Source organism: Tachypleus tridentatus, chromosome 13 (genome assembly GCF_004210375.1).
Source record: "Tachypleus tridentatus isolate NWPU-2018 chromosome 13, ASM421037v1, whole genome shotgun sequence".
Taxonomy (NCBI): domain Eukaryota; kingdom Metazoa; phylum Arthropoda; class Merostomata; order Xiphosura; family Limulidae; genus Tachypleus; species Tachypleus tridentatus.
Window position 1 is genome coordinate 46,315,269 of NC_134837.1, and position 13,639 is coordinate 46,328,907.

The 13,639-nt window shown below is 33.2% G+C and overlaps 1 protein-coding gene across 1 annotated transcript in view; it reads right to left on the bottom strand.

Annotated features, from left to right (window-relative positions):
• The window catches only part of LOC143240978 (uncharacterized), a 29,298-nt gene extending 15,944 nt beyond the window's left edge, over positions 1–13,354 (bottom strand). The window contains exon 1 of the mRNA XM_076484332.1: positions 12,827–13,354. Coding sequence (XP_076340447.1) covers positions 12,827–12,914 — 88 coding nt within the window. The 5' untranslated portion in view covers positions 12,915–13,354. The remainder of the gene's footprint in view (positions 1–12,826) is intronic.
• Between the last annotated feature and the right edge of the window lie 285 nt (positions 13,355–13,639).

Genomic DNA, 13,639 nt, shown 5'->3' on the forward strand with positions numbered 1-13,639 from the left:
AAAATATATACAAATATATGTATGTGCTTGTAAAAAAAATCCTGAGAATTTTATCCTAGTTATAATCGAGTAATAAAAACGTATAAATGATTGAACAACGTATTTCATAACAAGTACTTCTTGGAACGAGGTTTGTTCACTTCAAAGGGCAGAATTTACTGATCATATAATATCGTAATATGATTAAAATTTGAATTTTTTATTATACAAGATATTCTGTGTCGCAGTAAAGTTTTTAAATTATACCAATGTTTAATACCTTTCACACAACTGATTCTCTAATATCAAATAACATACAAAGAGCTTCTGTCAATAGCACGTAAATACACAACACCCTGTGAAAATAAAATTTAAAATCAAATTTAGATCCACTATAAATATAAAGTTGCTATTTCCACGTAACAGTGGGTCTAAACTTTTTTTGTTTTTTAGAAATTGACGAAGCCCTACTTGAAATAAAACGATTTGGTTAAAAGATGAAATGCAACTATTAGTTGTTAAAGATTTATCTAAACAAAGAAAATTAGAAACTCTGAAACAATAGAGATGACTAAATATGGTCATGATTTTTAGTACTCCATACGTTCTCCTTTTCCCTTCAATTGTTTATTTGTACTTTTCTTGTTGAATTTTGTGCAAAAGTACCAGAGCTCTTACTAAATTAGCCATATCAAATTTTGAAGCAATAAACTAGAGGGATGACAAGTAGTCAACACTACCAGACACTCTTAGGAAATTAATCGAATAGTGGGTTCGATATTCAAATTACAACGTCCCACCCGACTGAAAGGGCTTTATGTTCGGTGATAGGTTTCAAACACGAACTCTTCAATGAATCAAATTAAAATGTTGAACTTTCGTCTCGTTCTTTAACATTTCAATATAATGTTGTAATTTTCAAACTAGGCTTACTAACGAATAAAGAATATAAGTATATCAGACTAGTGGTCGCTTTACAATGGGGTAGAATGAGCAAAAACGTAAACAACGTTCTGTGTCCACCACAAACGTCTAAGCCCATTTTTTTTTAGCGTATATACCTTCAAATTTACCACTGAGATGCTGAATGGCACGTGGTTTAAGCCTAAGGAAGTATTTCATTAATGGTGTTCTTGTTGTTGTTTCTTATACAAAATGTCTCCTATGTTCAAATGTATGACGAATTCGTGTTTCCAATTCGAGATGTCACCTGATGATACAGTGGTAAGTGTACAGATTTACAACGCAAAAATCAGGGGTTCGATTCCCCTCGGTGGACTCAGCAAATAGCCCTATGTGGCTTTGCTATAAGAAGAAACACACACACACACCCAATACGATATCTAATTTCTTTCTGCTCGTTGGACCTTGCTTTCAATTAACCGTCTTCCTTTTATAAAAAAAAGTTGGTAAAAATAGTCGTCATCCATAAAATAGTGACACTGTCTTGAGTCAATACTTAAATTAAAACTATTACATATATTTTTACTATAATGATCGAAGCAAGCTTTTGTCTTATAAGTGGAAAATATGAAAGGGAATTCCATGGAAAGGGCGTTCTTTCTTCTTATATGAATTAAAGTAACCATAACTTCACCCTGAAGCACAGCTTAACAATTTCCTTGCATCACTACATCAGGTCAACTTCTAAAGAGCCCTGGCATGGCCATGTGGTTACGTCTCTCGACTCGTAACCTGAGGGTCGCGGGATCGAATTCCCATCACACCAAACATGCTTGCCCTTTCAGCAGTGGTGACGTTATAATCCCACTATTCGTTGGCAAAAGTGTAGCCCAAAGTTGGCTGTTGTCGTACACTACTAAATTACGGATAACTAGCACATATAGCCCTAGTGCAGCTTTGCGCGAAATTCCAAAAATAAACAAACAACTTGTAAAGTGTCAAAACAAAGAGCAAATTCCCCTATACTTACATAAACAAACAGTCTGTGACAAAATATCCTCAAATGAATCGCGCCTGAAACTCTCAACGATCAGTACCATTATTTCAGAACATTTCTATTTTCTTCTTCTCGTAGATAGTACACATTTGGTAGATGTGTTTCATGAAGTAGAAACATGATAATGTACGTACACTATTGTACTTTTGTAAACTGTATAATTTATGTCACAGAATACTTACTTTCTACGAACAGTTGAGTATAGTATATATAAGGTACCATTAAACAAGGCATGTTTTGACAACTTTGTAAAACATTTTGTACCAACATATTTTGAAGTACTGTATATAAGTACGGTTACATAAGATATTTCATTTCTTCCTCCCATTCATAACGTCAAAGTAAGTTCCGAAATAATAATAATAGTTATTTAATTACTTTAGCGAGCCTCCTTTGTACGCGCCTCACTTCTGATGATCCTGTTTGTCGCTACTTATTAATGTTTAATCCAGTTCTCCCAACATGTTCCTCGATCTACTGTTGTACTTGCAGAAAAGTCGATACTGTTACTTAGCAACCCAGACATGAATTAAAACTATCAGTATGTCGCACACGCAAGCTACTTTGCTGAAATCTCAGAAAGCGGAACCAAAACTTGAGATAAATGAAAACGAGAAAATATTTCACTGAAAAAAAAAACAACCCTAGCTACTGAATTTATGTTTAATACTTAATTACCTTACTTGTTATAGATTTAATGATAATTGTACACTATAAAGGAAAAACATTATTTTTTGTAATACGTTAAAACATCTGAATTCTTATGAGTAATAATCAGTTAAAATCATGTTTAGAACTCTAGGCTCCTTATCTTTGTTTAATGGAGGAAAACCTAAACTGAGATTGTTGCTCATAAGTATTTTGTTGTTGTTCCTGTCCTTATGTAAGAAATGACCCCGGACATTTTTACGTGTGTGTTTTCTTATAGCAAAGCCACATCGAGCTATCTGCTGTGTCAACCAAGAGGAATCGAACCCCTGATTTTAGCTTTTTAAATCTGAAGACTTACCACTGTCCAAGCGAGGGACCATTTTTAAGCGTTATCTCCACAAAATGCTGTATTATTGAACAGCAATTAATTCAGTTTTAAATGGGCGTATGTACGTACAGCAGTTTTATGGGTTTATTCAGAAAAGAAAAAAATAAACACAAAAACAGCCGAATATTTATATTTTATTTTTAGACCTCACAGCAAGCAGCAAATAGATGCTAATTCAAAGGACAATTTACGTGTTGTAATGATGGCATACAGAATATAATCTAATGACATTTATCACGGCATAACGATAAGAATTACATCCACTTAGTTTGAAAATAAAGTCTCTCTGACTATAGTTATGTTGTGGCGCAGTAAGTCTAAAGAGCTAAATGCTGTATGAGCTGGCAGATCCGTTGTTGCGAGCTGGTCTATATGGTGTTGTCGTGACGATTGGATAATAAGGAAGAACACTAAATCAGTAAGAATGCTAAGCCTACTTTGAAATATTTACAAATATGTTTGTTTGTTTTTGGAATTTCGCACAAAGCTACTCGAGGGCTATCTGTGCTAGCCGTCCCTAATTTAGCAGTGTAAGACTAGAGGGAAGGCAGCGAGTCATCACCACCCACCGCCAACTCTTGGGCTACTCTTTTACCAACGAATAGTGGGATTGACCGTCACATTATACGCCCCCACGGCTGGGAGGGCGAGCATGTTTAGCGCGACGCGGGCTTTAACCAGCGACTCTCGGATTACGAGTCGCACGCCTTACGCGCTTGGCCATGCCAGGCCCCATTTACAAATATAAAATAATAATCTGTAATTTTCTATTGCAATTTTATTTACAAAATGGGCAGCAAATCATATAACTGTAAGATAGGCATTTCATTTTCATCTTCAACTTTTTTTTAATATATATACAAATATTCTTTATGTATTGCAAGAAAATGTCTGACATTTTAGTTATTTAAGTAGATACAACAATATATCGATCACTATATCATATAAATATACGCAACATTATAATTTGTGCGTTGTAACAACGATAGCAAAGAAAAAGTTTCATTTCTTATGTGCACGAAAGGAGAAAAAAATCTAAATTATTCAAAGATAATTAAGTTAAAACTGTAAATCTTAATTTCACTTATACCTAAACCGATACGAAAATAATACAAAATTATGTTCAGACACACGTTTTACACAACTTCAGCAGACAAATTATTTTTCAATCTACTCATTTTAATTAACTAAGAATTGTCATTAAATTATAGAATACCTTAACTATATGTATACGTTTGTCAAATAAATTCATAACACGTTGTACAATTCCCATAAGATGGTTTAATATATAATTTAAGTTTACAATATAGTTATTGTAAAATGTAGAGTTATTGCTTAAAATAACAAAATATTCACTCGACTTGTAATCCGAGGGGCGCGGGTTCAAATCCCGGTCGCACCAAACATGCTCACCCTTTCAGCCGTGGGGACGTTATAACATGACGGTCAATCCCACTATTCGTTGGTAAAAGAGTATCCCAAGAGTTGGCGGTGGGTGATGATGACTAGTTGCCTCCCCTCTAGTCTTACGCTATTAAATTAGGGACGACTAGCGCAGGTAGCCTTCGAGTAGCATTGCACGAAATTCAAAACAAACCAAACCAATAAAAGATTAATATCGTTGAACAACAAGGTTCGTGTTAGTGTGCAACAAATTACATTAATTTATTCAAGCCGATTAAGCTCACACATGTTAATAAAGTTTCAATTTCATTAGATCATATTGCATGTTGTGTTGCTCAATCCCTATAATTGGATGATGGTGAAACCGCTGCAATCAATAATGTAAATAGTATATATAACAGTATCGCATTAGATTATTACAATTTTGCAGAATTATGATTGTTCTGATCCAAAACGCACTGCACTGCATCGTAAAACCTTGAAACCTTGAATATCAATACCTGTCCTTAAATATTAAAAATTGTTTTATACCACGTTATCAACAGATCTATTTGAATAGAATTTTTGTTGTTGTTTTTAACAACCACAAATGATTAAATATGTTAAATACGACTTAGTACGTAGGCAGACTTGTGTAAAATGTAAAATAGGAACGTAAATATGCTATTTTTATTTCACATGACCTCCAAATATACATATATATTGATTTATTAAGGTAGTACGAAACTTCCATTCGAATTCAGTAGAAAGGGATTAAGTATGGCGATTTGGGACAAAAAATAATCAGATAATAAAAGCGTACCACAGATGACTACTTAGTATGACGAAAAGCTATCAGATTAAAACATGATTACATAAAACAGACGTATGTTTTTGAGTGGATATTGGAACATATGGATAGGACTTCTGTTTCTCGTACATTGTCAGAAATAAAGTTATATTCCACCAGTGTCTACATATACTATACGAATATTAATTTAATATTATTTAATTATAGCATTTCTATGAAATAGAACTATTATTTGTGTAGAATATAAATAAATATTTGAGTTTAAAAGCCAACACGAAATACAGGTACATATTACATTAGCAACATTTAATAAGATTTTAGTAACAATATATTTTAGTACAAAATAAAGTGGTGATGCTAGTCGAAGCCTTTCTGTATTTAAATAATAGATCTATGCTACATCTATGGCCAATGTTTCGAAGGATGCTGAAAGTATACACGAAGCTTCTCAGAAAATAAAATATATATCTCGGTAGTAAACATAGTAGCGGTCCAAAAATATCTGACAGCTCTGAAGGCTCTGAAAGGCAATGTCCTTATCGGGGTATTTTTTAATTCTCCTGATAGTTAATAATTTATACGGTTCTGGTATTGTTTCTAATCATATGTTATATAATTCATAATTAGTTCTTGTCCTTTTTGGGTCTACCGCACATCAGCTTAGCTAGGTGAATATTTCTCGCTCATTTTATAGCACACCATATATTAATAAATATTTATAGTCAGAATCATCCTTTCCAATATCAAATATCGTTTCAAATAACAAAAAATCTAAAATCAACTTAAACGTATCATGTAACTGTTAATTCAAGTTTGTGACAGTTTACAATTATTCTATTATGATTCATCATACGTTTCCTGGTGTCATTCACAAATGCAGTGATCCTGAAATTAAAACGTTAAAGATAAGAAATCATCAGTTTTAACAGATAAAATAGATTTGTAAATTTAGAATTCCTATTTCACTCTTTATCTTTTTCCGTTTTTCTCTAAAAGCTATATCCAATAATTCTATCATTTAAAGAATTATTAATAAAAAAAATTAAATAACTTATTATTATTCTACTTTGTACGAGTAATGTGCGTTTACCTTGTTGGCACGTAACTTAGTTCTGATTCGTCTCGATGGACACAACAGACAACGTAATGTGACTTTACTATAAGAAAAACACAGGCCCGGCATGGCCAGGTGGTTAGGTGGTTAAGGCCCTCGACCCGTAATCCGAAGGTCGCGGGTCCGAATCCCCTTCACACCAAACATGCTCGCCTTCTCAGCCGTGGAGGCGTTATAATGTTCGGTCAATCTCACTATTCGTTGGTAAAAGAGTTGGCGGTCGGCGTTGATGATTAGCTAGCTGCCTTCCCTCTAGTCTTACACTGCTAAATCAGGGACGGAGAGCGCAAATAGCTCTCGTGTAGCTTTTTCGCAAAATTCCTAAACAAACAATCAAGAAAAACGCTCCAAAATGTCATCATTCAAGGGTGTTTTTCATATTTATTGAAACATTTTAATATGTCCTGCACTTTGATTCCTCACACGCATACATAAAGTAAAACGTTTGATTACAGAGATATTTATTAAATGTTTAATGTTTCCTATGAGTTAAAATTTTCATTAATAATGCCATTTGTATAAAAACAGAAGTAACTGTACTAATATAAACGAAACAACAATCTTCTCAAAATGTATAGTGTTGGTTATAACACGTATTAACAAAATTTTTTAAAGACATACAGAACTATAGTTTTTTTATGTAGGATATAATCTTAATCGAGCAAATCATACACTCAGAATTAAATCTGTGTCACGTTAACAATATTATCTTTCTACGTGGATCATTTATTTTGCCCTTCATTATTCTCTCGAATGACTTAGCTCAAGGCTAAGAATATCCGAAGATAAATCTAATAATCTGAGTGTTTTCGGCAAGTGTACTTTTGTTTCTTAAGAGTCAGTGTTGAAAATAATCAGTCTATATCACTCTTCTTTAGTAAAGAGAAATTATAAACTGTTAAACTTTCTCTATATTGTTTTTGACAATATGACTGACATTCATTAACTCAAACAAGATATATTAAAGGTTCTTTCAATGGTCGTGATTCTCAAATTAGGCTTTCAGAACAACATATGCCCCCCGCTAGTACAGTGGTATGTCTCCGGATTTACAACGCTAAAATCAGCGGTTCGATTCCCCTCTGTGGGCTCAGCAGATAGCCCGATGTGGCTTTGCTATAAGAAAACACTTTCCTAATGAAATATAGAATAGTTTTCAAATAATCCTTATTATCATATGTCCTTTAAGGTTGAAAGTGATGAATTATGTTTAAAATTTCAAAACAGGTAAGTTTTATTTTAGTTAAAGGCTACACAATAGGGCTATCTGAATTCAGTCCACCGCAAGGAATCAAATCCTGAATATCAACATCGTAAGCCTGTAAAAATAAGGGATGACAAACGAGGTACACCACAGATAGAAACAAACCAGTTCCGGAATCTTGAAGCATGAATAGCTTGTGACCTACCTTCAATGACAGAAAATGATATTATGTCAACTTCGTAGTTTACACGTTAAGCAAGTTCTAATATGAGGGGGCATTTATAGGTGAATCAAAATATCATGTTCGAATACATTTTTTGGACTTTTTTACATATAATATATTCTACTTTGTCTTATTCTAATCCATTGTTGAAAATAAAATATTTAATAAGCCCTTAGGTTTGTCATAACTACAAATTTATGAATAATTAAAATACAACCATTTTTTTTTAAATGAAGCCGCCATTCTGAACGTAAACTATATAAAATTTGAATACGTGAATCATGAAACAAAACACGCTGTACAAAGTTACTCATCATGAAAAAAGTATTTAAGCTTTACAAGATCAAAGCCACTGATATGTAATAACTGTACAGCTAATTATTGTGTGACTAAACTGTATTGAAACACTGCACCGTGAAATTAAATTACTGTTATTTTAGAGAATTTTATTTAGATTGAATTCATGCTCAGTTTATTAATATTAATTAAATCTCATATAACATTGTGTGATTTATCTAGATGTTCTAATACCTAACAATAAATGGATATTTAAAAAAATCAAACCATCTCATAATTTCTAACAATTCTTTGAAATTAAAGCTTTCGTTGGAAAGGATATTTTCAATTTCTTTATGAAATAAAAAAAAAAACACGCTCTCACCCTTTATTTAAGATTATTTTAAGAATTCAGTCATCAAACCTCCTTTGATATCTGTCGATAATTCACGAATAGTAATAAACTATGTGTATTTACAAGAGAATGGCTGAATGCAATAGCTACCATCTTTATAAGTATGTAATGATCATTTGGCCTCTCTCATCCAAATCTACTCTTGGCTCTTTCTTCGAGAACTGTCCTAACGAATTTTGTCGAGAACTGAGAAAGTCACTAATCGTGGAACGTGTTCAGATTAAGTAACAAAGAACTAGAAACAAATGTATCAATGTACACAAAACAAATAGTTATCAACAATCAAATTTTCATACAACTTAGCTGTAGTTTATTCATTACGTTTAACCATTCCAAGTAAAAGTGAAGTGGAATACAAGTGCTGTGTACCTGTAAATATATTTCTTGGTTCATCTGCACCACAAGGAAGAAGCAGAAGGGGAAGTATTAACATGAAAATCTTGGAAATAAAATAATTTGTAGACGCTACAATTAATAATTCAGATAACTTACCTCTGTTTTAAAATTACATGACCTATAAAAGCAGCTTAAGGACGACAAATCCCCGAACTTCACAGAATCCATTACGTGGTTGCGATAAAGTAAAATACTGTTTTACAAACCGTTAGAGTAAGTCATGAGAATTGTGATTACACAATCAACGATTTTAGAAATACTTTCGAAGTAATTAAACAAAAAGTAAACTATTTCACCTATTTTCATTCTGTTTGTTGAAAGCAAATGCACTATAATAAAACTGACAATCTTAAGGAATTCTTACGAATTTGTGTGTGAGGGTTTTTATCTATTTGTTTGTTTTAATAATGAAAATACCCTTGAGGTATCCGCTATTTCGTTGGTACACTTGATGAAATAAGGATATCGTGTAATAAAAAAACATACGTATATATTTATACGTACTTTATAAAATTTAGGTGTTTCAAAGATACCGAATTTCTTCCTTATGGTCACTGTGGTGCACGTTTAGATACTAGAGTGGAAAGAGTATCCATTATTTTTTCTCCACTACAAAAACCGAGAACATATATGTGATTAATTTTTATTTATTTATTTGTTTATATGATATTATTAGCAGTATTTAAAAATATTTTAGTTCTAACAGCAATGTATCTTATGACAAGGCACTCGACTCATAAACTGAAGGTCGCGGGTTCGAATCTCCGTCACACTCAACATGCTCGCCCTTTCAGCCGTGGGGGCGTTATAGTGTTACGATAAATCCCACTATTCGTTGGTAAAAGAGTATCCCAAGAGTTGACGGTGGGTGGTGATGACTAGCTGCCTTCCCTGTAATCTTACACTGCTAAATTAGGGACGGCTAGCGCAAATAACCCTCGTGTAGTTTTGCGCAAATTTCAAAACAAACAAACAAACCAGGAATGAAAACTGGATTAACTAAAAATTAACAAACCGAAGTTTTGTGTATTCAGTATATTTTCTTATAGCAAAGTCACATCGGGCTATCTGCTGGGTACACCGAGGGGAGTAGAATTCCTGATTTTAGCGTTGTAAATCCGTAGACTTACCGCTGTACCAGCAGGGGACTCAAAATTTTGTCTGTGCTAAATTGGATAATAGAAAGACATGGCGATAGTTTAGAAATAAGCAAGAACGTATTCAAGGGGTATTTGAACGACCGCTCAATATTCTAAAATGTCAGATAGGTATGTCCAGTTACTTCGAACGCCCCTGCAATAAGTATTAGTTATTATTAGCATTATAAAACTTACTGAATTATGATACGAGTTATTAATTATGTTGTTCAGAGTGCTCTAAAAATATCACAACCTGCTGTTCTCTGATCAATTCTTTAGTAGAATATTGTTGAAAATGATCATCTCTGATTCTACAATGTTACTATGCATAGTGTCATAGTTTAAAACATCTTAAGTATTCCAGTTGAGGTTCAAATTAATTTAAAAATGGCCTATCACATTTATTTCAAAAATGCATTTACTCGATATCATATAAACTTATATTTTTTTTGTGTGATCAATGTTTTTTTCATGAAAAAGTATATCGTTCGAAAACAAATAAATTGTATCATATAAATATCTGGATACTTATTTTGTGGTGAAAAGGAAATTAAACAAATTACAAATAAATAGTTTTATTATATCTTCATTAATTAATAAAACTCGTAATTTATTATATTCCTTTTGGTCACTTGGTCTATTATTATCTATACATATACGAAATGGTCATATCACTCTTATTTAACATTCATTAGAGACAAGAAAGTCAAACTGTACATAATGATACAAATCAGAAGATATTTTCCCACTTTTAAATAAATATAAGATTGTTTTTATTGTATAAAAACTGGTTGAGTTTATATATAGGCTGGAGTATGTATGTTACCATTGGATACAACCGAAACTAGTACGTCAAATTTATGGAGAGAAATATGGTGTTACCTACTGATTATTTTCGCAAACAAAAAATAAAATAACGACAACATTAACATGGAAAAGGTTATGACTGAAGATGGCATGGTTGTATCATTGTAAAGAGTGTTAAATGTATTAATTTTTTAATAAAATAACTTATTATTTTACATTTTGAGGAATGCTTCCGTAACGATACAAAAGTTCGTTTGTTATTAAGCATAAGGTTACACAATGGGCTATCTGCTGTCTTCCCAATACGTGTATTTGTTTTGTTTTTTTATGAAGTTCGCGCAAAGTTACCCTAGGGCTATCTGCGCTAGCCGTCCCTAATTTACTAGCGTAGAATTAGAGGGAAGGCAGCTAGTTATCAACACCCACTGTCAACTTTTGAGCTGTTCTTTTACCAACGAATAGTGTGATTGATCGTGACATTATAACGCCGCCCCACAGCAGAAAAAGGGAGCATGTTTGGTGCGACAGGGATTCGAACCCTTGACCCTAAGATTACGATTCGAGGGTCTCTAATCACATGGCCATACCAGAGCCACACTACGAGTACCGAAACCCGGTTTCTAGAGTTCAGAGAAATACCCGTGTGCTACTGCGGAGCAATAGTAAACATTAAATGATTTATTATAGATGTTATTGCCTATTTTCAGAGAAAATAGGCAAATTTAAGTTTAATAAAAGTACTCAAAGTTCGTTTGTTGCAATCATATTAGTGCAACTAGGAATACAATTATTAAACTAAAGAGACAGTGTGATACTTCTGTATTCGGTCGTCACAGTGAAAATGAATATAATAAAGAGGGTTTAGTTATTGTATAAAATGAGAGTTATATTGTTTTAGTGTAAGCAACCAACAGTAAGAAGTTTATGAATCGCGTATTTGATCTCGAAATACTAGTTACTTCTTATATTAAACATTTTCAATGAACGTACAGAAGTCGGTGAAATGAAACATTACGATTTATTGGTGTAGTAAACTTAAACTTTTTTTTTTTCAAAATCGTAATTTAAATATTAGAAACGTATATATATATATCAGGTTTTTAAACATCTGTTTGATTAATTTGTTTATGATAATTATTTCCCTTGATACTTTTGTTTCTTTGTTGTTGTTTTTTAAATTCGCGCAAAGCTACACGAGGGCTATCTCCGATAGCAATCTCTAACTTAGCAGAGTAGGATTAGAGGGAATGCAGCTAGCCATCACCACCCATCGCCAACTCTTGGCCTACTCTTTTATCAATGAATAGTGGGATAGACCGCACATTATAACATCTCCACGACTGAAAGGGCGAGCATATTTGGTGAGATGGGGATTCGAACTCGCGACCCTCAGATTACGAGTTCAGTGCTTAAACATCTGGCCATGTCAGGCCTTCCCTTGATAAGAAGTAGCACTTCGATGTTCTAAAAAATGCTTAAACACAATTAGTCGGCGGTTAGAAAATTCCGGTACGCCACACTTAGAGTTTACAAGTATGGACATTAAATCTAGTCTTTTTATAGTTCGTTTAAATTTCAGAAATACGTGATAACTATTAGAAACTATGCAAGATGTGTTATTAATTACATATATTTGACATTAATAGAATGCACAAAACATATTACGCATTACGATTTTTTTATCCTAGTGATATTCAAGAACATACTTTACTGACAGTGATCTAAGTGATAAAAAAAATTAAAATTCCAACGAGTTTAATTTTTTATATATTTTTGTTTAAGTGCTTATGTTTTAATTGCATTATAATATCTCCCCACAAATACAAGAAGGCGTAATGAAATGTGTTGCTTCTGAGAATTCATGGTGCATTTTTGTGTACGCGTATTTTCAGCCCACACAGTCAATTACATAGTACATGTAGAAAAGAGAATTAATTCGTCTGTGACTGTTTCCCATATTACTTCGGTTACATTGTTTTATTTATTTTTAACGATTTACATAAACTACAAAGGTATAGTTTCTGGGAGCACTCGTTCACATTCACTTGACGCAATTCAATAAAAATCGACATTTACGTACCTTGCTTCTTTCCTTCCTGAACTTGACCGTCTTGAGTCTTTTCCTGTTGTTCCTCCACTTGCACATCTTTACTAACATTACATCCCATTCTAGCTGTGTGTATACCTCAATTAAAAATGAAAATTATGTTCGGTTATTCGTATTATTACTAGAATTTAGCATGTGCTTCTCAGTCACTTCGGTTCGTTATGGCTCACGCAGACAGCTCTTCTGTCTAACTCGAAGCAGCGTTCTTTGTTCAAACGTTCCTTTGGCCTAGCCCCGTCACTAAATGAATAGGGGTCAAGCTTGCATCAACCAGTGGATGCTTCTGATACAAAGGCAAATACATCAACGTTCACGAGACGTTTTAGGTTGTGAATTAAAATGCAGATCCCGCCGAGAGAAAAAAACAGCTTTAAACAACTAATTCAAAGTGCTTCCCTTGCATCGAATTGACCATATTTTCCGCTTCCTTCCCACTGATATCACTTGAACTGTAGAGCGAGTAACGTTGGCCCACTAGTGAGCAGCCGTTTCACATTCGCGCAAGTTATAGGCGTTGTTATAATATACTATTCTTCCTCCCCACGCTATTCTGGCATTTCATGTTTCGGGCTCCCGTTTTGTACTTTGGATCAAAAAAGACATTTTAAGTTCATTAAAATATCTACCTCTGTAATTTTGAGTTTGTAGACATTAATGGATCACCCGCAAAATATGTAAAGATTTTTGATATATTTTTATAATTTCTGAATTATAAATATTTTTGGTATTGGAATTACCTCTTTAATGATTATCGTAATTTTATGGACACTGATATATCAATTTATT